Source organism: Orcinus orca, chromosome 8, assembly GCF_937001465.1.
Source record: "Orcinus orca chromosome 8, mOrcOrc1.1, whole genome shotgun sequence".
Taxonomy (NCBI): Eukaryota; Metazoa; Chordata; class Mammalia; order Artiodactyla; family Delphinidae; genus Orcinus; species Orcinus orca.
Window position 1 is genome coordinate 62,417,069 of NC_064566.1, and position 26,980 is coordinate 62,444,048.

The 26,980-nt window shown below is 35.7% G+C and overlaps 1 protein-coding gene across 8 annotated transcripts in view; it reads right to left on the reverse strand.

Moving 5' to 3' along the window:
* The window catches only part of DLG2 (discs large MAGUK scaffold protein 2), a 2,044,900-nt gene that overhangs the window by 2,003,310 nt on the left and 14,610 nt on the right, over positions 1 to 26,980 (reverse strand). For all 8 annotated transcript variants that reach the window (XM_049713435.1, XM_049713436.1, XM_033431831.2 and 5 more), the window contains exon 2: positions 25,610 to 25,741. In XM_049713435.1, the coding sequence (XP_049569392.1) occupies positions 25,610 to 25,741 (132 nt within the window). The remainder of the gene's footprint in view (positions 1 to 25,609; positions 25,742 to 26,980) is intronic.

Here is a 26,980-nt window from a genome sequence, read left to right on the forward strand (position 1 = left end):
TCCCTTAATTGGGGAAAGAAATAGACATACAGAACCAGGAAGCCCAGAGAGAATTTCAAACAATATGAATCCAAAGAGACCCACACTATGACACATTATAATTAAATTGTGAAAAGTTAAATAAAAGGAGAGATTCTTAAAACCCGCAAGAGAAAACAACTTGTTTTGCAAGTTGTGTGCAAAGAGAACCCCCATATAACTATAAGAAGATATTCAGCACAAACTTTGCAGGCCATAAGGGCCTGGCATGGTCTATTCAAAATTCTGAAAGAAAAAAACTGCCCCCCAAGAATATATTACCCAGCAAAGTTGTCCTTCAGAATTAAAGGATAGAGAAAGAGTTTTCCAGACAAGCAAAAGTTAAAGGAGTTCATCACCACTAAACTGGCCTTACAAAAAGTGTTAAAGGGACTTTTTCAAGTTGAAATAAAAGGATGTTAATTAATAACATGAAAATACATGAAATCCTGATACCATACACAAAAATAAACTCAAAATGGATTAAAGACCTAAATATAAGGTCGGATACTATAAAACTCTTAGAGGGAAACATAGGCAGAACACTCTTTGACATAAATTGCAGCAAGATCTTTTTCGATCCACCCCCAGAGTAATGAACGTAAAGACAAAAATAAACAAGTGGGACCAAATTAAACTTAAAAGTTTTTGCACAGCAAAGGAAACCATAAACAAAACAAAAGACAACCCACAGAACTGGAGAAAATATTTGCAAATGAAGCAACCAACATGGGATTAATCTCCAAAATATATAAACAGCTCATGCAGCTCAATACTAAAAAAACAAACAACCCAATCCAAAAATGGGCAGAAGACCTAAACAGACATTTCTCCAAAGAAGATATACAGATTGCCAACAAACACACGAAAGGACGCTCAACATCACTAAACATTAGAGAAATGCAAACCAAAACTACAATGAGATATCACCTCACACCAGTCAGAATGGCATCAAAAAATCTACAAACAATAAATGCTGGAGAGGGTGTGGAGAAAAGGGAACTCTTTTACACTGTTGGTGGGAATGTAAACTGGTACACCCACTATGGAGAACAATATGGAGGTTCCTTAAAAAACTAAAAATAGAGCTACCATATGATCCAGCAATCCCACTCCCAGGCATATATCTGGAGAAAACCATAATACAAAAAGATACATGCACCCTAATGTTCATTGCAGCACTATTTACAATAGCCAGGACATAGAAGCAACCTAAATGTCCAACAACAGAGGAATGGATAAAGAGGATGTGGTACATATATACAATGGAATATTACTCAGCCATAAAAAGGAACGAAATAATGCCATTTGCAGCAACATGGATGGACCTAGAGATTGTCATACTGAGTGAAATAAGTCAGACAGAGAAAGACAAATATCATTTGATAATTCTTATATGTGGAATCTTTAAAAAGGGTACAAATGAACTTATCTATAAAACAGGAATATAGTTACAGATGTAGAAAACAAACTTATGGTTACCAGGAAGTATGGAGGGGAAGGATAACTTGGGAGATTGGGATTGACATATACACACTACTGAATATAAAATAGATAACTAAAAGGACCTACTGTATAGCACAGGGAACTCTACTGAGTACTCTGTAATGGACTATATGGGAAAAGAATCTAAAAAAGAGTGGATATATGTATAGGTATAACTGATTCACTTTGCTATACACCTGAAACTAATACAACATTGTACATCAACTATACTCCAATAAAAATCTTAACAAACACACTAAAACAAAAAAACTGTAACACATGTAAAAAAAGTACTATATATAGTTTTCCTGTTTTTTAAAAAAAATACAGGAAAGTATTTATCTCACTAGCAAACATAAATATATAGTCAAATTCAGAATACTCTCTTGTAATGGTAGCACGTAAATCACTTATAACCCTAGTATGCAGGTTAAGAAACAAAAGTGGTAAAAATAACTGTAACTACAATAATTTGTTAATAGACACACAGAGTAAAAACATGTAAACTGCGATATCAAAAACAAAATGTGGGGTGTAGAGTAAAAAATAGAGCTTTAGCATGTGTTTTAACTTGTTATCAGCTTAAAATAGACTATTATAAATATGCTTTATATAAGCCTTATGGTAACCACAAACCAAAAACCTGTAATAGAGAAACAAAAGACAAAGAGAAATAAATCTAAGTATAGCACTACAGAAAATCATCAAATCACAAAGGCAGAGATGAAGAAAAAAAACAAAAGAATTTCAAAACAGCTGGAAAACTAACAAAATGGCAATAGTAAAAAACAAAGGAGCCAAAAATATACAATGGGGAAAGGATAGTCTCTTCAGTAAATGGTAAAACTGGACAGCCACATGCAAAAGAATCAAATTAGACCCCTATCTTACACCATACACAAAAATTAATTCAAAATGGATTAAAGACTAAAGTTTAAAACCTGAAACTATAAAATTTCCAGGGGAAAACAGGGGGTAAGCTCCTTGACATTGATCTTGGCAATGATTTTTGGATTTGACACAAAAAGCAAAGGCAACAAAAGCAAAAATAAACGGGTGGTACTACATCAAACTAAAAAGCCACAGCAAAGGAAATCATCAACAACATGAAAATCTAACCTACTGAATGAAAGAAAATATTTGTAAATCGTATATCATATACAGGGTAAATATCCAAAATATATAAGACACTCAAACAACTCAACAGAAAAAAGCAATCTGGTTAAAAAATGGACAAAGAACTAAATACACATTTTTCCAAAGAAAACATACAGATGACCAACAGGTACACGAAAAGGTACTCAGCATCACTAATCAGAGAAATGCAAATTGAAACCTCAATGAGATATCACCTCACGCCTGTTAGAATGGCTATTATCAAAAAGACAAGAAATAAGTCTTAGCAAGGATGTGAAGAAAAGGGAACCCTTGTGCACTGCTGGTGGGCATGTGAATTGGTGCAGCCACTATGGAAAACAATATGGAGGTTCCTCAAAAAATTAAAAGTAGAACTACCATATGATCTAGCAATCCCATTTCTGGGTATATATTCAAAGGATATGAAAACAGTATATCTACGAGATACCTGCACTCCTGTGTCTTGTAGAATTATTCACGGTACTCCAGATATGGAAACAACTAAGTGTCCATTAATGGATTAATGGAGAAAGAAGATGTACTGTGTGTGTAATTATTCAGCCATGAGAAAGAAGGAAATCCTGCTATTTGTGACAACATGGATGAAAATTGAGGGTATTATGCTAAGTGAAATAGCTAGACAAAGAAAAATACTGCATGGTATCACTTATATATGGAATCCATTTTTTTTAAGTCAAATTCATAGAAATGGGGAATAAAAAAGTGGTTGCCAGGTTTCTGAGGGGAAGAGAGGAAATACAGAGAGATTGGTGAAAGTGTACAAATTTTCAACTATGATTAAGGTCTGAGGATCTAACGTATAACATAGTGACTATAGTTGATAACACTGTATTGTATAAATGAAATTTGCTAAGAGAGCAGAACTTAAATGTCCCACCCAAAAATCATTAAAAAGAGGGAGAAATAAATATGTGAGGTGATAGATGTGTTAATTATCTAGATGGTAGGAATCTTTCACAAAGTACACATCTATGAAATCACCAAGATGTACACTTAATATCTTACAATTTTAGTTAATTTTACCTCAACAAAGCTGGAAAAAAACGCTGAACTCATTAACAGAGAGTTGATTGGTGGTTGACATAGGCTAGGGCATGGGGGAAATGGGGATATATTGGTCAAAGGTTATAAACTTCCAGTTTTGAAAGAAATAAATTCTGGGGATCTAACGTACATGGTAACTATAGTTAACAATACTGTATTGTATACTTGAAAGTTGCTGAGAGTAAATCTTAAATGTTCTCACCATAGTGGCAAGCAACAACAGAAAAAAAGTGGTAATTATCTGAGGTGAAAGATGTGCTAACTAACTTTATTGTGGTAATCATTTTGCAACATATGTGCATATGAAATCATCACCTTGTACAACTTAAGCTTACACAATATTATATGTCAATTGTATCTCAGTAGAGCTTGGGGGGAAATGGGCAAAATATTTAAAGACATATTTCACCAAAGAACATAAATGAATGGCTAGTAAGAATAAAAGAAGATGCTCAGCATCTTTGGTCACTGAAGAAATACAAAACAAAATCACAAAGTTACTACTACATACCCACTAAATTATCTAGAATCAAAAAGATACAAAATACTAAATGTTGGCAAAGATGTGGAGAAACTGAAACTATCATACATTGGTGGTGTGAACATGAAATGTCACTGCCAGTTTGAGAGATAATTTATCAGTTTTTTTTTAAAGTTCAACATAAATTCACCATATAACCTAGCAAATTCACATCTAGGAATCTACTCAAGAGAAATGAATACATATGTCAACACCAAAACATTTATACAAATGCTCACAGAAAGATGATTTATAATATCCAATACTGGAAACTATCCAAATGTCCATCTAATGGTGAATGAAATATTTTTAACAAGATATACCCATACTATGGAATACTACTCGGCAATAAAAAGGAATAAACTAGTGATACAGGCTACAACATGGGTAAACTTCTAAAACAGTATGACAAGTGAGACCCTACATGTGAAAGATTACATATTGTAAGATCAATTTATACAAAATGTCCAGAAAAGGCAAATTTACAGAGACAGAAAGCAGATCAGTTGTGGACTGGGGCTAGCATTGAGGAACTTCTTATGATAATGCGAATGTTCTAAAGCTGGATCGTGTGATGGTTCCACAACTCTATAAATTTACTACAAATTGTTGAACTGTTGTATTATAATGGGTAAATTTTATGGTATATAAAAAGCTGTTTTGGAAAACTGCGAACTTCCATCTTTTCTTCGCTTTTACTGACATGAGTGACAAAAGTACTTTCAAAAACCCTGAAATTCCTGTCAATATTACAATACAGAAACTATATACATGATTCTCAATTTAAGACTTGAGCCACTGTTCACCAGTTTTCAAAACTTCCCTTGCATTTGGCAGTTAGAAATCTAAAGTAACAGCATAATGAAGGCAAGAGGCATATTTGGCAGTTATGATTTGAACGGATAGACATAAAAGAAAACTCTTGTCAAATCAACTCCAGAAGAAATGTTAGCACATATGGTTCTACACTGACAGACGGCATTGTATACTAACTTCACTATATTATAAATCTTGCAAAGTTTCCAATAAAATTTTTGCTATAAGCATCATTATTAAATGTTCCAATCGGACCCTGGTACAGGTCTCATTGAGATTTCTCTCCTGAATAATTTAATAATGATGTTTATAGCAATAAGTTTATTAAGCATTTACAATATTTCAGTTACCATGCTAAGTACTGCACATTTAAAATCTCATTTAATCCTTGCAACTATCTTATATATTTTTACCTCCCTTTTACAGATATGGAAATTGAAGCTGAGAGAGATTAAGCCTCAAGATTACATAGCTAATAAGTGACTTATCTCCAAGTTGATTTAGCAGTCCATTTTCTTAACCACAGAACTATGCTTTCTACTCTTAATAAAAGCAAAACCACACCTTGGCTTCAAAGAAAAACTGTATTACCAGAGAATGTCGTTGTAGGCTCCTGCTTACAAGCAAGAATACCCACTACTGCTGGCATAATTCTACTGTGAATGTTGGAGTCAATATAGAAGAAAGTCACCAGCAGTGCGTGAAAATGAAGTTGATCCAGGCAATTTTTAAATGACTTTGAACTATTTCCAGCCTAGAGTCCTTGTAAATATGAAAACACCAGGTTTAAGACTGATGTCCAATTTAGAGCTAAGCATTCCTGAATACCAGTGAGAAGAGAAAATGAGAGAAGGGAAATATTTACCATTTGTATTGACCATCAGGTTTTAGCCAAAGAATATGCTACACTCTTCATGTATCTTATTTCATATAACTTCAAAACCAACTCCATAAGTATTATTATTATCTTCAATTTGCAGATAAAAACTATAGGACTCTAAGAAGTCAATTAACAAATTGACCCAAATCACACAGTTAATAAGTGGCAAAGCCAGGATCTAATCTAAAAGTCCATGTTCTTTTCAGTATACCATGCTAAAATCCCAGTCTTCTATTGCTTATTTTAGAATTGCTTTCCTCCAATCCAAAAATGGCCTCCTCTTATGCCTTTCATCAATTAGTATTCTCTAAAGCTCTATCAGGTAATTCTGACTCATTCATTCATTCATTCCATTTGTTGAGCCCCTTTATGTACCGGTCAGAGCTACAGATAAAAGATGAGTTAGATGATAGTCTAGTGGTAAAGAGATTTGTGTAAAATAATTATAATAAAATGTGATAAATAAGCCCAAGGTACAATGCAAACATGGAGAAGGGAGCACCTAAGTAATTTCTCCTCTTCTTTCCTACCTATAAGAACTTCAGGATGAAATATATATTTCTTGCCTCACCTTCAAGGTCTTTAATCCCTCTGCTCACGTTTATTTTCAATGTAGTATTGATTATCTGTTGTGCGTATAAAAAGGCTGCATAACATAATGAAAAGACGATGAACTTGGAGTCAAATAGATGAAAGTGTCAATCTATTCTCTGTCACTTACTAGCTATGTAAACTTGAGTAAGTAGCTTTACTTCCTTCAACCTCATTGGGCTTTTTAAATCAATTTTATTAGGGTATAATTTACATAAAATAAGATTCATTTTTAAGTATGCAGTTTCATGCGTTTTGGTAAATGTCTATACTCATGTAACGAACACACAATCAAAATATAGAACATTTCTATCACCACAAAATTGTTATATGAAAATGTTTATAGCAGCTTTTTCATAGTAGCCCCAAACTGGAACCCAAATATCCATCAGTAGGTAAATGGATTTTTTAAAAGCCACCTTGCACCACTTCCTAGTCAATCTGTCCTCCCACCTCAGACTCCAAACCTCAGACAACCACTATCTACTTTCTGTTAAAATAAATCAGGTTTGTAATAGAATTTCATATAAATTAGAATCATATAGTATGTACTCTTTTGTATCTGGTTTATTTTTGTTTCAGCATAATGTTTTTGAGATTCATTTATGATCTTGCATGTAGTTTGTTCCTTTTTATTACTGGGTTGTATTCCATTATATAAATATATCACAATTTGTTTATCTATTCATCTACCGATGAGCATTTGGGACCCAGTTTAGGGCTACTATGAATAAAGCTGCTACAAACATTCTTATATAACACTTCGTGTGAACAAAGATTCTCATTTCTCTTGAGCAAATATATTCAAGTAGAATGGCAGGTTCAGATAAATATGAGCTTAACTTTTTGAGAAACTACCAAACTATCTTCCAAAGTGGTTATACGATTTTACATTCCCACTAGAACTGTATGAGTTCCTGCCAACATTACATTACATTACAAGGTTGTTATAAGCTGTATACTAAGAAAGGGGGGAAGAGACCAAATATTTATGTCTTATCATGTCACAGCTATATTCACATATTTCTTAACCAAGTGAGGGCTTTTAATCTTCATATAGTGACTTAGCAGTACTGAGATGGTCAAAAAAAGTTCATGATGGCTATGGTAGAATGAAGAGTATAAGGCACAGTGACGAGTGTTAAAGAGCCAGAGTCCAGCAGTATAGTGGCTAATAGTCACAATAGTGAAGGCAAAGAGCCACTATCCTTAGAACACTTCTTTCTGTAGGGAGATCCTGACTGTGCTTCATATTTCTTGGTTCCCACCTATTTTCTTAGTCTGATCTCCAGCCTTACTACAGTTCTTGTAAGGTATCTTATAGTCTTCCAATAAATCCCTTTTCTACATAAGTTACATAGTAGTAGTCTGTTATTTTCAGTCAAGAATTCTAATTTCAGGAGTGATCTATTTCTAGTCTTAAACTCTGTCACATTAGAAATTATCTTGATAAATCAATTCCAGAAGGCTTAAAAGTTAAATTCATGTGTGCTAATAAATCAGGTAGATTCTTTTTTTTTTTTTAGAATCTACATCCTATATATTTTATTTATTTGTTTACTTATTTATGGCTGCATTGGGTCTTCATTGCTGCGCACGGGCTTTCTTTAGTTGCGATGAATGGGGGTTACTCTTCGTTTCAGTGCACGGGTTTCTCATTGCAGTGGCTTCTCTTGTTGCGGAGCATGGGCTCTAGGCTCATGGGCTTCAGTAGTTGTGGCGCTGGCTTCAGTAGTTGTGGCTTGAGGACTCTAGAGCACAGTTTCATTAATTGTGGCACATGGGCTTAGTAGCTCTGTGGCATGTGGGATCTTCCCAGACCAGGGCTCGAACCTGTGTCCCCTGCATTGGCAGGCAGATTCTTAACCACTGCACCACCAAGGAAGCCCCCTTATATTTAACATACCCACATAGGTGTCTACTAAGCATCTCAAATTTCACACCTCCAAAACCTGACTTCTGGTCTTCCACCCCACCCCACCTACCAAATATGCTGCTTTCCTAGACTTACTCATCTCTGAAAATGGGAATGCAATATCACCAGATGCTCAGGCCAAAAAAAAAAGTCCTCCTTAACATTCCTATTTTTCTCATACCTGACACCCAATCTGTTTGCAAATCTCATTGGGTCTACCTTCAAAATCTAGAATTTGACCACTTCTTACCACTCTCTCTGCTGCCACACCCTAATCTAAACCACAGTCATATCTACCTGGAATATTACAATGAACTCCTAACTCATCTTCTCCATTTAATTCCTTGCATCCTTTTGTCCATTCTCAACATGCAGAGTTGATCATTTTAAATATGTCAGATCGGGCTTCCCTGGTGGCGCAGTGGTTGAGAGTCCGCCTGCCGATGCAGGGGACACGGGTTCGTGCCCCGGTCCGGGAAGATCCCACATGCCGCGGAGCGGCTGGGCCCGTGAGCCATGGCTGCTGAGCCTGCGCGTCCGCAGCCTGTGCTCCACAGCGGGAGAGGCCACAACAGTTAGAGACCCACATACCGCAAAAGAAACACAAAAAACCAAAAAATAAATATGTCAGATCATATCATCTCAAAAGTCTCCAACAGATTACTAGCTCATTTACAATAAAAGTCAAAGTCTTTATAATGGCCAGCAAATCCCTTCATAATCTCTCCTCCTACCATAACCAAGCTCATTTCCTACCACTGTCTCTCAGTCAAGAATGATTAAGTCCATCACAGTGGACTCCTATTCTTCCTGGAATAATCTATGCATGTTCCTACCTCAAAGTCCTTTGCATTTGCTCTTTCCTGTGCAGATAGCCATATGACTCAATCCCTCAACCCCTTCAAGTCTTTACTCAAATGTCTTCCTAAACAGGACTTTATTAACTACTCTATTTAAAATAGTAACCCTTCTCCTCTTCCATGGTACTCTTCTATTCTCTACGCTATGTTTGTATATTGCTATTTTTCTCTATGCTATGTTTGTATATTGCTATGTTTGTATATTGCTATATTTCTCTACGCTATGTTTGTATATTGCTGATATTCTGCCACTTAACTGTAAGTTCTATGAGACCAGGAATACCTGTCTGTCTTGTTCACTGATACATACCTAGCATCTAGGTCAGTGTTTGACACATCATAGGTGCTCCATAAATATTTGTTCAATTAACAAATAAATTAATGAAAGGCTTAGGAAAATATATCATAAAGAATAATTGTATCAGTAAGAATACATTTTAAGTGGTACTTTTTTTTTTTTTTTTTGCGGTATGCGGGCCTCTCACTGCCGCAGCCTCTCCCCCTGCGGAGCACAGGCTCCGGAAGCGCAGCCCAGCGGCCATGGCTCACGGGCCCAGCCGCTCCGCGGCACGTGGTGGGATCCTCCCCGACTGGGGTACGAACCCACGTCCCCCGCATCGGCAGGCGTACTCCCAACCACCGCGCCACCAGGGAAGCCCTAAGTGGTACTTTTAAATTTCTCAAAGCAGCTGAGATACAATCGAGATTCTAAGAGAAAGATTCAAGTACGTAAAAGGAAAAAGACACCTGAGAAGTCTTCTACATTAAATACTAGAAACTAAGTCATATTATTAACAGAGATCCATATTTTTATTCCGTTAAATTTTCATAGTATTGAAGACATCGTAAGTTTCTTTCATATTACCAGCAGTAACCTCAAAAAAGAGCAGGACATGTAAACAAGTAAAATTTGCATGCTTTAATAGGTCCAGCAATTTCAAATGATGCTGTTTTGATCACTGCATACCAGCAAACTCCAAGAGATTGTCTGGCAATGCAGTAGCATAATTAACCTAATGTGCTTTCTGACCTCATAAATCACATTCTTCGATGCCCTGAGCTCTTGGCACAAAGACCCTGAAAACAAATGCAAATTCCCACTGTATTAACTATAAAATATTGCAAACACAAGCACCTCTTTTAAATGAATATCTTAAGTGAAAAGTACTATGTTGAAAAAAGAATCTAATGATTTTGACTTTAAACAAAAAGCAAAAACAAAGAAAATGTTAATGCAGTTATCTTGCCGAAATTTAAAAGTTGACCATCAATATTAAATTAGCTTTTCCTTCATTCACCAAATTATATTAGCCAATGGACAATTTTTTAAATAGCGAGATAAATTACCTTTTGTTTCAAAAGGTCACTCTGGATGCTGTGTAGAGAATAGATTGGGGCAAGAGTGAAAACAAAGGGATATCAGTCAGGAAACTACTGCAGTAGACCAAAGAGACTAAGGTGGCTTAGACCACGATGGCATAAGGGAGATGGTAAGAATCGGTAGGATTCCAGACTTAAATTCAAAATTTGGCAACAGGACTTGCAAAGGGGTTGTATGAGAATGTGAAAGAAAGAGAAAAATCCATGATGACTCCTGGGTTTCTGGGTAAATGATGATGACATTTACTGAGATGGTGAAGACTAGAAGAGGAGCAAGTTGGTTGTGGGGAGGGGTAGAATCAAAGTCCAGTTTGGGACATGTTAAGTTTTGAAATGCTTGATAGATATCCAAGTGAAAGATATTAAATAGGCAATAGGATATATAGAAGTCAGACATAAGTTTGGGAGTCATCAGCCTACAGGTAACATTTAAAACCATGGGACTGGGCTTCCCTGGTGACACAGTGGTTAAGAATCTGCCTGCCAATGCAGGGGACACGGGTTCGAACCCTGGTCCGGGAAGATCCCACATGCCGTGGAACAACAAAGCCCATGCGCGACAACTACTAAGCCTGCACTCTAGAGCCTGCGAGCCACAACTACTGAAGCCCACGTGCCTAGAGCCCGTGCTCTGCAACGAGAGAAGCCACCGCAAAGAGAAGCCTGAGGACCGCAACGAAGAGCTGCAACTAGAGAAAGCCCATACGCAGCAACGAAGACCCAATAAGGCCAAAAATAAATAAATAAAATATATATTTTTTAAATAAAATAAGATAAAACCATGGGATTGAATGAGACTATACAAGTACTGTAGTGAGTATAGATAGGAAAAAAGAAGAAGAAGAAGAAGAAGCCTGAAGTACCTTAGCCAAGTTACTTCAACACTTAAGTCAAGAGAGAAAGTAAAGAAAGTGGTACAAGAAGGTGGACATGACTGGGTATGTCAAATGCTGCCGAAAAAAATGATAAATCCTGAAAATTAATCAATGAATTAGCAACACAGAGGTCTCTATAACCTTGACAAGTACAATCCCATTAGGGTAGAGAGGACAAGCCTAATTTGGAGTAGCTTCAAGAGAAAATTAGTGACGAAGAAGCACAGACTGAGTATAAACAACTCATGATAAATTTTGCTCTAAAGGGGATTAGAAAAATGGGAGAGGGTCTACATGACAGGACCTGTAGACTTAACAAGCAGAATGCAGTCACTGCTAAATCATGGCCCAGAAGGAAGTGGACCACAAGAATAAACATCCCCATCTCTCTTTCCCTCCTCCACCACGTCTGATCTCCTCTTAGTACCTCCCATTGGCCAAACTCAGATAGAAGTTGGAAGACAAGGTGAGGGAGATGACAGATGAAGCGAATGGATTTTAAAGACGACAACAGTAGCAAACACTATGTGCTAGGCACTGTTCAAAATGCAATACATATATTAACTTATTTATCCTCACAACAACCCTATGAGTTGGGTACTTTTCCTATGGTCCTCATTTTACAGACAGGGAAAGTGAGGCACAGAGTGGTTATGAAATCTGCCCAGAGTCACACAAGTAGTAAGTGGCAGAGGACGCAGGATGTGAACTCAGGCCGTCTGGCTCAAGGGTCCATACTCTTAACCCTAAAATGTTCCTCTTAAGAGGAGACATTTGTGTGCTAATAACTGAAGAGGAAGGTAAAAATTAATTGCAAAGAGAGAAGAAATAATTACAGTAGCATATTCTTTGAGTAAATAAGGAAAAATGCAGACATAACCTGTCATGAATCTTCTTTGTTTGCCCTTCCAGGTCATCTTTCTTCCCCTATCCACCCTGCTCTGTGCCCTGGGAAGCTGACCTTAACAGACTGTGTTAACCAGCTCACTTGTCCTCTGGCTTCCTATTGGGGTCCACTAATAGGAATAACCAGCAGAAGATCAGGGAACGGAGGAAAGAGGGGTTGGGATGTTTATTCACCCAGCCCTGTTCTTGCTGGGCCATGGTTTGGCAGTGGCTGTCTTCTTCCTAAAGCCATCACTCCTCTCAGGCAGGTTTCTAATAATTGCAGTTCTATTTGTGTTACAGTAACAGCTCACATGCTTTCCCTGTTCCTTCAAGATTCCCACTGTTCCTAGTCCCCGAGTGCTTCCATTCCTGGTTGATTCCCTTAACTCTGCCCCATCTCTTTGTAAACAAATTCTTCATTAAACTCTCTTCAAGAAGGCTTTCTGTTACCTTCCAGGACTCTGATACTCTATCCAAGAGGAGGATTTCATCTTAGATAAAAGGAGGGACAGTTTATCCACATTAATAAAAGAAAAAGCAAAACACATAGATACAGATATAGGTAGGTTGGTAGATCAAGTACTGAAAAGATGAGGAAGTTCTCTTTTGATTGTTTTTATTGTCTCAATAAAATAAGAAGAAAGGTCAGCAGCTAAAGTTGGAGAAGGTGCAGTGTATTGCATTTGAGGAGAAAAAAAGGTATGAAATGCTCCCCCTGGGAACAGGAAAGTGAACTGTCCAAGGAAACATAATAGGCTTTTTGGTCATAATTTAAAGTGAAACCAGTTAACAAGGTTGTATGTATTTCTCCAGCTACATTTAGCTGCAATGGTGCAGACATGGAATAGACAGAGATGGGTTTAACCAGAGGTTGGTTTTGCCAGCAGATGGAGAGACAACAAAGAAACTGAAGATGCATATAAAATGATTAAATATAGCAACGAATCATGTCTTTTAAGCTGGACCTGAAGATTTATGGTAGCTAACAGATCACAAAAATAAAATTTGTGGGGCCAATGACTTAGCAGTGCTTATGGGATCAATGATTGATATGGGAAATACAGAAATGAACTGGATCAATAGAAGGTAACAAGTGATGGTCACAGAGTAATATGTTTAAAACTGAGATTTTTTAGAGGGGTGTGGTTATTAATATTGTTAAGATATAGAGTAAAATCTAAGAGTGGGTGGCTGAGATACAGTGAAGGAAGAGATTATTACCAGAACAGAGATCAAGAAACTGATAAAAGGAACCGGACTGTCCAAAAACAAAGGCAAAATAATGACAATAGTTCAAATTTGAAAGTATGAAGTTATGTAGAATACTGCTATCCATTTTCCTATATCCTTCATTCAAGATGCAGTCATATTCCTCTCCATAATCATCCATGTTTATAAAGAAATTTATTGCACTAGCCCAACTCTTCCATGTTACAATTATAAATACTCAAATTCAGGAAAAGGAAGTGTCTTGCATCAAAATCTATTTAGTACTTCCAGAGAACCCTACTAAATATGTTAAATTTTCCATATCTCCAGGGGCTCCATTTCTAGAAAAACATATAGTTTAAAAAATTAGATTTGTATGAGGAAAATAGCGAGGAGAAAGTGAACATATGTCCTGAAAAATTATTAAATGGAGGCCTGCACCTAAAATAAATAGGTTTGGTTGGATGGTATTAATAACCTCAATTAATGAAATCTAAAAGTCACCTTTATATTTATAATCACTGTCCTATTTTGATCAGTTGAAAAGCTCTTAACCCTTCTTCAAAAAACTCTTATAGCTGGGTTTCCCTGGTGGCGCAGTGGCTGAGAGTCCGCCTGCAGATGCAGGGGACACGAGTTCGTGCCCCGGTCCAGGAAGATCCCACTAGGCCGTGGAGCGGCTGGGCCTGTGAGCCATGGCCGCTCAGCCTGCGCGTCCGGAGCCTGTGCTCCGCAACGGCAGAGGCTGCAACAGTGAGAGGTCTGAGTACCGAAAAAAAAAAAAAAAAAAACTCTTGCAGCAACTATTTATAAAGACCAAGGCTTCTTTCTGAATGGTTTATTTTCAAACGGCTTATTTTCAAAACTGAAGGTTCTTCTGAATGCATTATTTAATATTCAGTATAATTTGTTTCTGTGAGTTTAACAATGCTTTAAACTTTTAGGGATTCATGATTAACTCATTTTGTAAGACCTGGCATGCCCACTGGAGTTTGGTAGCTCTAGGTACATTTGATGACCCAATTTGCATATATATTGTCCTGTAAAGAAAATTCTAATCTTATGGTTTTATGAAAGTTTATGATTTTGACAGCAAACTGGAAACTGAATATAAGGTAGAACCCAGAGACTCAAACTAGAAACCAGGAAAATTTATGCTGTATGGTATCTGTAGGTTATTATTGGAAGGTTTGGAATTCCTAACGTAGTCTTAGAAGTTCTGGGCTTCTGAGCAACAAATGAGGTAAAGGAGAAATAGTTTCTTAAGCAACTCTTAGGAATGACTCATGTAAACAAACTAAGGTAGACCAATGTTCCTCATTCTCCACCACTTCTATCTTTTGCCAGGAACCAGAACTAACAGGAGAAAGGGGAAGCCTTTCCTGTGAGACACTTGTGGGCTATTTCTTCTCCCATTGCTCCTTCTTGTGGTTAATGCTTTTCGACATTCAATACCAAATTGAATGTTGAAAATGAAGAGGTAAGAAACAACATTGAGATCTATGCTTCAGTATAGCAGGGTCACACATACAGCTTATACCACACCATGGTATAAGTGGCATGGTGGCAAACAAAAAGTATAGGTCTTTACTGTGTATGTGTCTTACCCAGCAGCTTCAGAAGCCCTCAATCTCTGGTTAATTGGGAAAAGTGACCACTCAATCCAGTTTAAAGTGTAGTCTGGCTCAATAATTTAAAGTCTCTCTTAGATAAAACTTTTCATTCCTATAGCCTACGCCTCCTCCTTCTCTCTAAAATAATGCCCCGTTATATGGGAGTAGACAATTCTGGGGTCAGACTTGTGGTTTATCTGCCATCATAGTCTTGGGGATAGAAATAGGTTGTGTTCATTGGATCTACATGCTGTCCTTGGGCTTCTCTGGTCCTTGAGCAATGACCCTGTTCATCTGCTCACTAGGCATACTGCTAGCCTCTGATGCAGAAGTCTGTTTGGTGGGACCTGAGATCCACTCTTTTGGCTCAGGCAAAGCTCCAGGTGCTCCGCCTGGTGACAACACTTTTGCCTTGGGCTGTACTGGCACTACACTCCTACAATCCTTCCTGAGGTCACGTTATAAGACGCTGGCTGGAACCTTCCTGAGATGCTGACTTAATGCCAACAACTGCCTACCTAAGGACAACATAGTGAAAATAAAACCCTACTTACTTACGCTTTCCTCTCCTTTCAAATTAGTCCATTTCTAACTTAAACAAGAATCTAACACAGTCCCAGGCATGCGGCAACACTCACTTATTCATTCATTCATTTAACAAATATTTACTTAGTGGCTATTATGTTCTAAGCACTAAGCTAAAATAAAAGATACAGCAATGAATAAGACAGGCAAGAATGCTCCTATGGAATTTACATTCTAGTGGAGAAAGCCATACAAAATGCATAAACAAACAAAATTTCTCATAGTGGTACCTACAGTGACAAAAATAAAACAGGTAATGTGATAGATGTGACTTGGGGGTGGGATGGAGGTGAGGAGTGAGGTTAAGACAAAGATTTAGATAGAAAGGTACTCCAAACAAAAAAGAAGCATGTAAAGTTTCCTGGGGCAGCATTTAGGAACAGGGAGAAGGCCAGTGTGGCTGAAGTACAGTGAGTAGGGAAGAGTGGTAAGAGATGAGATGTGAGGTAGGCAGAGGTGATAGGGAGCCTTACAGGTGAGAAGTTTGAATTTCATTCCAAGGATAATAGAAGACTAGAATGTTTCATTTAATAAGTAGTATCTAAACATTTTTAAACAAACACAATACAGTAGTATGAATTATACCAGTATACAAGTAATTCTTTATGATTTTACTGTTTGATCCAAATAACTATTTCAAAGTACTTATCACAGTTGTACTTATTTAATGTCTGTCTCCCTTATTAGACCATGAGCTCCATGAAAATAGGGTCCACATTTCTCTTGTGACTAAATCCCCAGAGCCTAACAGAGTGTCTCTTAGATGGCAGGTGTTCAAAATAGATTCTGTCAAATGAAAGAAATTTAATGATTGACTATTCCATGGCAGACACTGAATTAGAACCAGGCCCTGCATTCAAGAAGCTCACAGTCTATTGAGGGAGACCAACATGTAAGCAATTAACAATAATACAACATACTAAGTGCTACACCAGAAATATGAACAAATACTAAAGGAATGTAAAAGAGAAAGTAACTAATTCTGCTTACTGGCAGGGAAAGTATTAAGGAAGTTTTTAACTAAGAATAAATATTCATTTCCTTGGGATAAATGTTTATACTAAGAAAGAAGTCTATATCATGTTTTATTAATTTTATTAGTTCTACAGTTCAATAGAACATACACTCTATTGACAAAATTGTTTAACATATTATTACCATGATATTTTAAGACATCTTGAAAAGGCTTTTTGCTAAAATAATCTTTTAGAAATTTCTCTATATTTTTGTTATTATGTATATCAATTCCCTACATATTAAAGTTAAATTCAAGACTAAAATATTCATAATGTTATTCTTCTAGCTATGGGAAAAAATAGATGGAGAAGCCTATTGTGCTCTGCTTTTTTGCCAGCTACCATATATCAACGATACTGATCATCACCAGATTTTCATTTATTATGTACCTTAGCAGAAATTACCAGATGTTTTCATGCTTCCAACAAACTTTTGGGGCTTCATTATCTTACTGTGTATCAAAGTCTAATATGCTATCAAAATAAATTAATTTTTTGCTAATTCAGTTATAGCACAAATAAAAACTTCCTTCATTTTTAAAACAACCACTCTTATAAGCATCCATAGTACATAAATTTAGTTAAATGGTGCCATCTGGTGACATAAATCCTGCAGCAAATATACAAAGTCCAGAGCCAAGAATGACATACAATTCTCTTGATGGTACCCAACCTAAAGTGTCAAATTTAACTTAAGAAATATTTGATCCTACTTGACATGAAACACACAACTAATCACACTCAGTATATGGCCGTTTAACAATGGGAATTATAAGGACTGTCTGGGCCACATTTTATGCTTACTACTCTTGTTTCTCAAGTGTACCCTCAAACTTAAACAAGCCTTTAGAAGAGATTTAAGTCTAATGTGATGCTTTAGCCAACCCCTAGAGAACATTTTTAAAGCATAAATATCAAGAACATCTTGAACCCATTTAAGTCACATCTACTTCCTCACTCTCCTTCTGATCTCTATGAATCTGTTTAATTGTCATCACCTAAAATGTCACTTCCCTGAGAAAGCTTTCCCCAATTCCACTGCTAAGGTTAAGCTTCTCACGCATAGCATCCTCTACTTCTCCACTGTAGCATTTTCACAACTGTAAATATAAACTATTCGTGCAATTTTGTTTACTGCTTGCCTCCCCAGTTTTATATCTGGCACAGTGTTCAATAAATAATTTTGAATGAATAAAGGGATGGATGGATGATTAGATGGATGGGTGGGGAAAAATGTCCTTCTCTATCCTCTTTTCTTACTCAAATCCTATCATTGACAAGACCCAGCTCAAGTTTACATTTTATATAAAATCTTCCCCAGCAACACCAACCTACAATAAACCCACACTTCTCTGAACTCCTACAGTTTGGTCTAGGCTCCAGAGTTTAGTCCTTGATTACATCCTGTCTTATATTTGTTTGTATATATGTGAATATTACCTTCCCAATTGACTTTAACACCCTTAAGGGTAGGAATTTGGTTTTTAATAATACCCACCTGCATATGCCCGTGTAAACACTTCATAAATACCTTGTTAATTATTATAATTAAATTGCAATAACTGAAATACCTGCATTCATTTTAGTGAAATGAGTATTCTAAACAAATAAGTAGGAACAGAGTAGACCTTGGTATTTAAGAATCTAACATTCACCACTTTGACCAGTCAATACTTATGTAAATGTCCATAACATACAGTAATTAAATGTGTTTTACAGGAGCACATGCTTTGAGGCTGTGAGTGGCAGCAAGCACTTCCCTAGTGAGTGAGCCTCCCACTTGCCAACAGCAGCATCTCAATGCCGCTTATCTGCTGTTCTCTATCCATAGCCCCATAGGTAGAAACTACCATTAAGCATCCAAAGGGAAAAAATCAATCACTTAAATGTTTCAGATATACTACTGTCCTTTAAAAAGAAAATTAGATGCCATAATGATATTCCTAAATTTATGGATCCTCAAAGTAGTCAAGATATATCCCAGAATGATAATGGCTCACTGGATTTCTTAAAGATCAAGTCTTTATAAAACCCAAGAATGAAGAAATGCCACTGTCATATCTTCCCAAATTTATTAATACTATTCACATACTATATTACTTTCCTTGAGTGGCCAAATATCTAACCATTTAGAACATATGTTCTCAAATTTTAGCATGCCTCAGAATCACCTGGAAGGCTTATTACAACACTATTTGCTGCACCCTGCTTCCAGGGTTTCTAATTCAGTAGGTCTGGGGTGAGGCCCAAGAATCTGCAATGCTGACCAAATTCCCAATGAGGCTGATGCTGCTGATCCACGAACCACACTTGGAGAACCTCTGCTTTGGAGGACTGAAGCCAAGTTGTTCCAAATGTATATAACCATTTCACTATAATCTATAAAAAATTCTTAGACTTTCTTACAATCAGGTGGCAAAAATTGTACATTACAAAGACAAATCAAGACCAAAATAGCCATGATGTTTTCAAATAGATGTTATTTTGAAATAAAATATTATATTAGAATTACTATACTGAGAAAATATGTAGTTTTTTTTTACTCAAACTAAAATCTGATAAACTCCAATACAGATCAATTTTGTAATACTTATTACTATTATATTTAAATGATTAACTGATTGCATACCTAACATCTCTTTTCTACTTGATTTCTCTCACTTACCCAGAAGGGCAAGGACGATCCTCTCCTCTAGAGTTTACTGTTGTATCCCTATTGCCTAGCGCAATGTGTAATACAGAACAAGTATTTTTTAAATAATTGTTGAATAAATGAATAAAAAATTTATTGCTGACCTATTATTAAAGGTTCACATACTGGGGGTACAACTGTTAGTTAGATATAACCTCAACTCTCAAGCTACTCACATTCTACTGAGGGAGCAGAAATATATTCAGTTCATCATAAGTCAGTGTAATAAGTGCCTTATAGTAATATGAACTAAATGTTAAGAGACATAATGAAAGGGCTGGTTAAAGCTGCTAACAGGTAGGGACATGGTAGAAGGCTTCAACAAGGAGGTGATAAATCCTAATATGTAGTATATCTACTGTATCACCCCTATTGCTAATAATTTCAAGTATCCATAGGGTTCTACACTAAGCTTTATGAAGATAAAAAATATTCTACTCTAATACAAAGTCTAACATGCAAGCCTCCATAAAGCAGGATAAGTTCTTTTCTAAGATGTTGCTACTGGTAGACTTTTAAGGAAACTATCACTCTACTACCTATTCTCTTCTAAATCTTTCCCCAAAATTCCCCCTCAAACACTGCAGTGAAGTAAGAGGAAATAAAATTAGATAAACAAGGTTAACAAGATTTTAGAAGGGGTTGAAACCTTTTAAATATACATACATAGTTCTGTCCATACTTGTACATAAAAGTAATGAATAAAGAATAAGACAATATTTTACCATTGCAACAAAAAGAAGAAAATACCTAGGAATAAACCTACCTAGGGAGAAAAAAGACCTGTATGCAGAAAACTATAAGACACTGATGAAAGAAATTAAAGATGATACCAACAGATGGAGAGATATACCAGGTTCTTGGATTGGAAGAATCAATATAGTGAAAATGACTATACTACCCAAAGCAATCTACAGATTCAATGCAATCCCTATCAAATTACCAATAGCATTTTTTACAGAACTAGAACAAAATTATCTTAAAATTTGTATGGAGACACAAAAGACCCCGAATAGCCAAAGCAGTCTTGAGGTAAAAAAATGGAGCTGGAGGAATCAGACTCCCTGACTTCAGACTATACCACAAAGCTACAGTAATCAAGACAATATGGTACTGGCACAAAAACAGAAACACAGATCAATGGAACAAGATAGGAAGCCCAGAGATAAACCCACGCACCTATGGTCAACTAATCTATGACAAAGGAGGCAAGGATATACAATGGAGAAAAGACAGTCTCTTCAATAGTGGTGCTGGGAAAACTGGACACCTACATGAGAAAGAATGAAATTAGAACACTCCGTAACACCATACACAAAAATAAACTCAAAATGGATTAGAGATGTAAATGTAAGACTGGACACTATAAAACTCTTAGAGGAAAACATAGGAAGAACACTCTTTGACATAAATCACAGCAAGATATTTTTTGATCCACCTCCTAGAGTAATGAAAATAAAAACAAAAATAAACAAGCAGGACCTAATGAAACTTCAAAGCTTTTGCACAGCAAAGGAAACCATAAACAAGACAAAAAGACAACCCTCAGAATGGGAGAAAATATTTGCAAATGAATCAATGGACAAAGGATTAATCTGCAAAATATATAAACAGCTCATGCAGCTCAATACTAAAAAAACAAACAACCCAATCCAAAAATGGGCAGAAGACCTAAATAGACATCTCTCCAAAGAAGACATACAGATGACCAAGAAGCTCATGAAAAGCTGCTCAACATCACTAATTATTAGAGAAATGCAAATCAAAACTACAATGAGGTATCACCTCACACCAGTTAGAATGGCCATCATCAGAAAATCTACAAACAACAAATGCTGGAGAGGGTGTGGAGAAAAGGGAACCCTCTTGCACTGTTGGTGGGAATGTAAATTGATACAGCCACTATGGAGAACAGTATGGAGGTTCCTTAAAAAACTAAAAAGAGAATTGCCATATGACACAGCAATCCCACTACTGGGCATATACCCAGAGAAAACCATAATTCAAAAAGACACATGCACCCCAATGTTCATTGCAGCACTATTTACAATAGCCAGGTCATGGAAGCAACCTAGATGCCCATCGACAGATGAATGGATAAAGAAGATATGGTACATATATACAATGGAATATTACTCAGTCATAAAAAGGAATGAAATTGGGTCATTTGTTGAGACGTGGATGGATCTAGAGACTGTCATACGGAGTGAAGTAAGTCAGAAAGAGAAAAACAAATATCGTATATTAACGCATATATGTGGAATCTAGAAAAATGGTACAGATGAACTGGTTTGCAGGGCAGAAATTGAGACACAGATGTAGAGAACATCTGTATGGGGGTGGGGGTGTGATGAATTGGGTGATTGGGATTGACACATATACACTGATGTGTATAAAATTGATAACTAATAAGAACCTGCTGTATAAAAAATAAAATAAAATTCAAAAAATTTTTTTAAAAAGAATAAGACAATTTTCAATAAGGTATAAAAGCAAAGAACTTTTGTAGTACATATCTAAAAATGAACTAACTCATTATATTATTTAAATGGTTTTTACAAATAATTATGGTGGCAATACAGATCTTTAAATTTCAAAGTAGATCTGGAAGGGAAGTATAAAAAGAAAAACATTCCATCTTGCTCCTTCATCACCTAAATGAAGGGTAAATAACCTAATAGAGTGCCTTGAAAGTCTGAATGTTTTAGCTATGCTAAATGAAAGAGATCTAACTTAATTTATAAAATATCATGGAATTCCAACTCACTTATATTCAAATTCTGAAGTGTTAATAATGCAATCATCATAAAACTATAATTATCTATTGGACAAAATATTTTCCTCAGTATTACCACAAGATGTCACCCTAAGCCTAACATCAAAATGTGCAGCTTTGCTGTTTCAGGCATTTTTCTTCTTTTGTACATTAATGAACACTAATTACTAACTTTTTAAAAGTTAAGTTGTTTTCTTTGTTTTAATTTATTTATTTTATTTATTTATTTTTGGCTGCATTGGGTCTTTGTTGCTGTGTGCGGGCTTTCTCTAGTTGCAGAGAGCGGGGGCTACTCTTCATTGCGGTGCATAGGCTTGTCACTGCGGTGGCTTCTCTCGTTGCAGAGCATGGGCTCTAGAGCACAGGCTCAGTAGTTGTGGCACACGGACTCAGTAGTTGTGGCACACGGGCTTAGTTGCTCCGCAGCATGTGGGATCTTCCCGGACCAGGGCTCAAACCCGTGTCCCCTGCACTGGCAGGCGGATTCTTAACCACTGCGCCACCAGGGAAGCTCTAAAAGTTAAGGTGTTTTTTTACACTTTCTGTTATTGGTAAATGGAAACCAAAACAAAGAATACAGGGACTAGAGAAGCAAGAAAGAAGAAAGTTAAACAGTTTATCACCCTATTTACTATAAGAGAAGTGCATTTTACCCTTGGACTTTATTTTCTTCTTTGACTTTATTTTCAAAAGTTTCCATAATGAGCATATATGTTTATAATCAAATAAAGTCATTTTAAAAATGAAAAAACAATACCTCTGCTATCACCCTCCACCCTATTATCACAGAACCCATTTATAAAATGCTTTTTTGCGCTATAATAATGGTCAAAAGTTATGGAGACAGAATTCTGTCCTCAAGGATTATACCATCTTACTATCTAAGACGTGTTTGCATTTTCTTTTTTAGGCATATGATGAAGTACCACAAAAGGAGGATAGTATTCATTTTCAAAGTGATGCTTTTCATCTGCAGAGAGAAGGCCTGGTTTCCTGGTCACTTGTAAATATTACAGCACATTCTGAAATAATAGTATTTTACTCTACTATCCATTTATGATGGGTTTTCTGCACTATGATTCCCTTCTATTTCTTCAGGTGAGATTCATGCAAGGCATTATTTCAACATACTGGCTACCTGAATACCAGAACAATGGGTGAAAGTCACTATCTTCCATCGCTTGTAACAAAAAAAAAATGGGGAAGGGAAGTTAGTCAAAACAGAAAGCAAAATACAGAGCATAACTAATGCCCTAGTGCTTTGTGACCACCTAGAGGGGTGGGATAGGGAGGGTGGGAGGGAGATGCAAGAGGGAGGAGATATGGGGATATATGTATATCTATAGCTGATTCACTTTGTTATAAAGCAGAAACTAACACACCATTGTAAAGCAATTATACTCCAATAAAGATGTTAAAAAATAATAATAATGCCCTATTTATTAATGGTTCCCTACTTATCCATTTATAAAGATATAATCCCCTTCAGGATGCACAGGGCTACATAGTTTTTCTTCTTTTGTGTCCATAAAATTGCACAGTGAGACCAACTCAAACATTCAATAATAATAAATTAGTAAGCAGTATTTAGCAACCTAACAGGATTCAATAGAAAATTATGTTTTGTGGTATAGCATTGCTCCATTCTTTGCACTCTGGTTTATCCCAAAATGACTTAAAAGACTAGCCAAAGTAAATCTATCCATTCAAAGTTGGGCATCAGGATTACTTACATAACAGCTTTTTACAGATTACTGTTGCCTCTCATTTTATTACAGAAATTCCAATTACACTACAGGCTTTTTGCCAAGATATTTATCACTCACTCAAAACAATGGCAAAATACAACTCTTTGTCATTCCTCTTTTTATTCCCCGTGTAATGATGTTGCATTACCAAATGGTTACACTACCTTAGTAGAATTTTCTAAAGCATCCAACAATATTCTTCCTAAATAAAGTTCTCAAAAACTCAAACTCTCAAAAGTCATAGCCAATCTTATCTAAGCACATAATACAAATCTATTTAGAGGCATTGCCATTCTGTTAATGGCCTTTACTATTTATCAACTAGATAAAACTATTAATTTTTAATTGAGAAATTCATTGCTTAAAAGTGTTCTCTAAAATACTATTCTCTAATGACAGGGTTTATTTAAATTCTGTAAGACTCCATTTAGAGCTGTTTTTATTTAATACCAACTAAGATGATTATAGTTATTTGTGTCATTAATTCTTACCAGCCATATAAGAATATTTTAAAGAAATTAATCCACAGGCAATAATCCTATAAAGCTTTTTACTTCTATTTTTATTCAATAGACTGATTTTCAATTTTTCAAAATTTAATGGTTTTTTAAATTATATTCAAACCATAAAGTTATAGTTTTGTCAATAAGTGTAGACATTCATTATAATAAAAACACAAATAAAATATTTTCAAGATTTACCCCGATAAATTCACATTTTCTTTTTCTATATCAATAACCATCAGACCTGAAAAATAATAATGTCTGGTAGATTCAATTATTTCTTTAAAATATGCTGTTTAAGTCCAGTAAAATCTATAGTGTAATTGAGTGAGTCTTTTTTTAAATTCTTTAGTTAGTTGGTTGCTTTTGTTGAGGGGAGGTATTTGTTTCTATTTTTTATTTAACTCTAAAAAAAGAATTAAAAATTATCTGCATAAATGCAAAAATGTATGTATAAAGACATACATAAATAAACCATAAATTCAAGAATAAGCAAAAGGTTAAACATTATATAGTTAGATTCATGAAGCATTGACAAAGCACTGAGATTTTCATCAATAAACTTCTCAGTTTGAATCATGAAATTTCTTAAGAGTAGCAAAAAAGATGAAAAAAGTTGTTTTTGTCTTAAGAAGAGAGTAAAACTAGAACTATGTTTCTGAGTAGAATGTGACCTATCACTTTCTGTGTTAGGGAAGTCTTCGTCTAGAAGGAGGAAACTTCCTTCTTTAGCATATTTGTCCTCAATTTTTTGCAATAAGCTACTCCAGTTTTTTCCTGTGTAAACTTGTCTTCCTATATAAAACATTCTTTCAATATTTTTATTTTTATTAACATACACTTTATTTCTATTTTATAGAAGTTCTTTTTTAAGATAACCTTAAACAAGAAAATGGGGGAAAAAATCTTTTCTTCTACTTGATATCAAGAAAAATATTTCAGTTTTAAATTTGGTTATCGGGTTTTCTGACCACATTACTCAAACTCTTAAGCCCAATTCTGATCATTAAGATGATAAATAATTTTTTAATACATACCTAGCAAAGCTTGGAATAAGTTGCTCTTAAAGATACCCATCACCTTTTTAACAGCGTTTTTCAACTGCTGCTCCTCTGGTTTCCTTAATTTTTTGCAGTATTCTTCCAGTAATGATAAAGCTCGGTCAGTATCTGAAAAACATGATTTTAAAATTCTATCTTATGGTCTTAGAAAAATAATAAGCTAACATTAAACTATTCTATAGTTATATTCCTAATTTCATGACAAAATAATTTAATAAACTAATCATGAATTCCATAAACTATCTTTAAAATTGATAATTACAATGAACTCAATTTTAAGAACCCACTTTTATTTTTGTTGTCTTCCAAAAGAATCTGCAACTATGAAACAAAAGAAAGGTCCGAATGAAATGCTGACCAATTGATATTCACATAGTAGATGAGACTCTCTCCTGTCAGAAAAAATTATCTTAAAATTGGTGACTTCCTACCAGAGAGTGTCCAGATTCCTTAACACAACCTTTGAGGCCTCCGTCCCATGATCTGTTTACAAGTTATATATTCAGCCTATTTCCCACTATATTATTCTACCCCCTCCACACATACACACACAGTGCCCAAGTCACATTGGATTACTCACTTCTCCTCTCCACTTCCCAAAACACACACACACACTTTCTCTTTTTCTCACCTCTGCACTTTTCTTTGCTCTTCCTGCCCCCTGTATTGGAATATCCTCCCCCATACCCCGATTCCCTACCTTGAATCAGTATGCTATACTGGAAAGTGTTTATTGTCAGCTAGATCTGGGTCTGAAACCTACTTACTAGCTATGTGTGACCCTCAAATTACTTAACTTCTCTGAGCTTCAGTTTCCTCACAGGTAGCAGGATTAAATTACACAATACTTAATACAATGTCTAATGCATAGAAAGTAATCAACTGAAAACCGATCTTCCCTTAATTTAGACCTAACTCAAATGCTCTCTATTCATAAAGCCATCGCTGACAGTTAAAATTAATCACTGTCCCCCTTCTTCCAAACCATTTTGCCTACACAAATACCGCAGGCATTCTTAATACATACTGTTATATTATGGCTCTTGATTGCATGTCTTCACTGCCCGCAAGACAAAATATCCTTGAAAAAGTCACCAAAGTGACAGTTTCTTTGTGTGTAGTAGGTGAAAATTGTCTTTTTTTTTTTTGGAAGTCAGAAGATTCAATTTTGTTGTTCCAATATGAAGATCTATTTGGAGAATGTCAAGTCACATATTTTTAACTAATAATAATTATGTACACCAAGAATACAAAAGACAGTAACTGATTTACTCAGACCTGAAATGCATTATGAGAAAAGGCAAGACTCATCTTAACCAGTAAACAACTGCTTTCATCATCAACTTG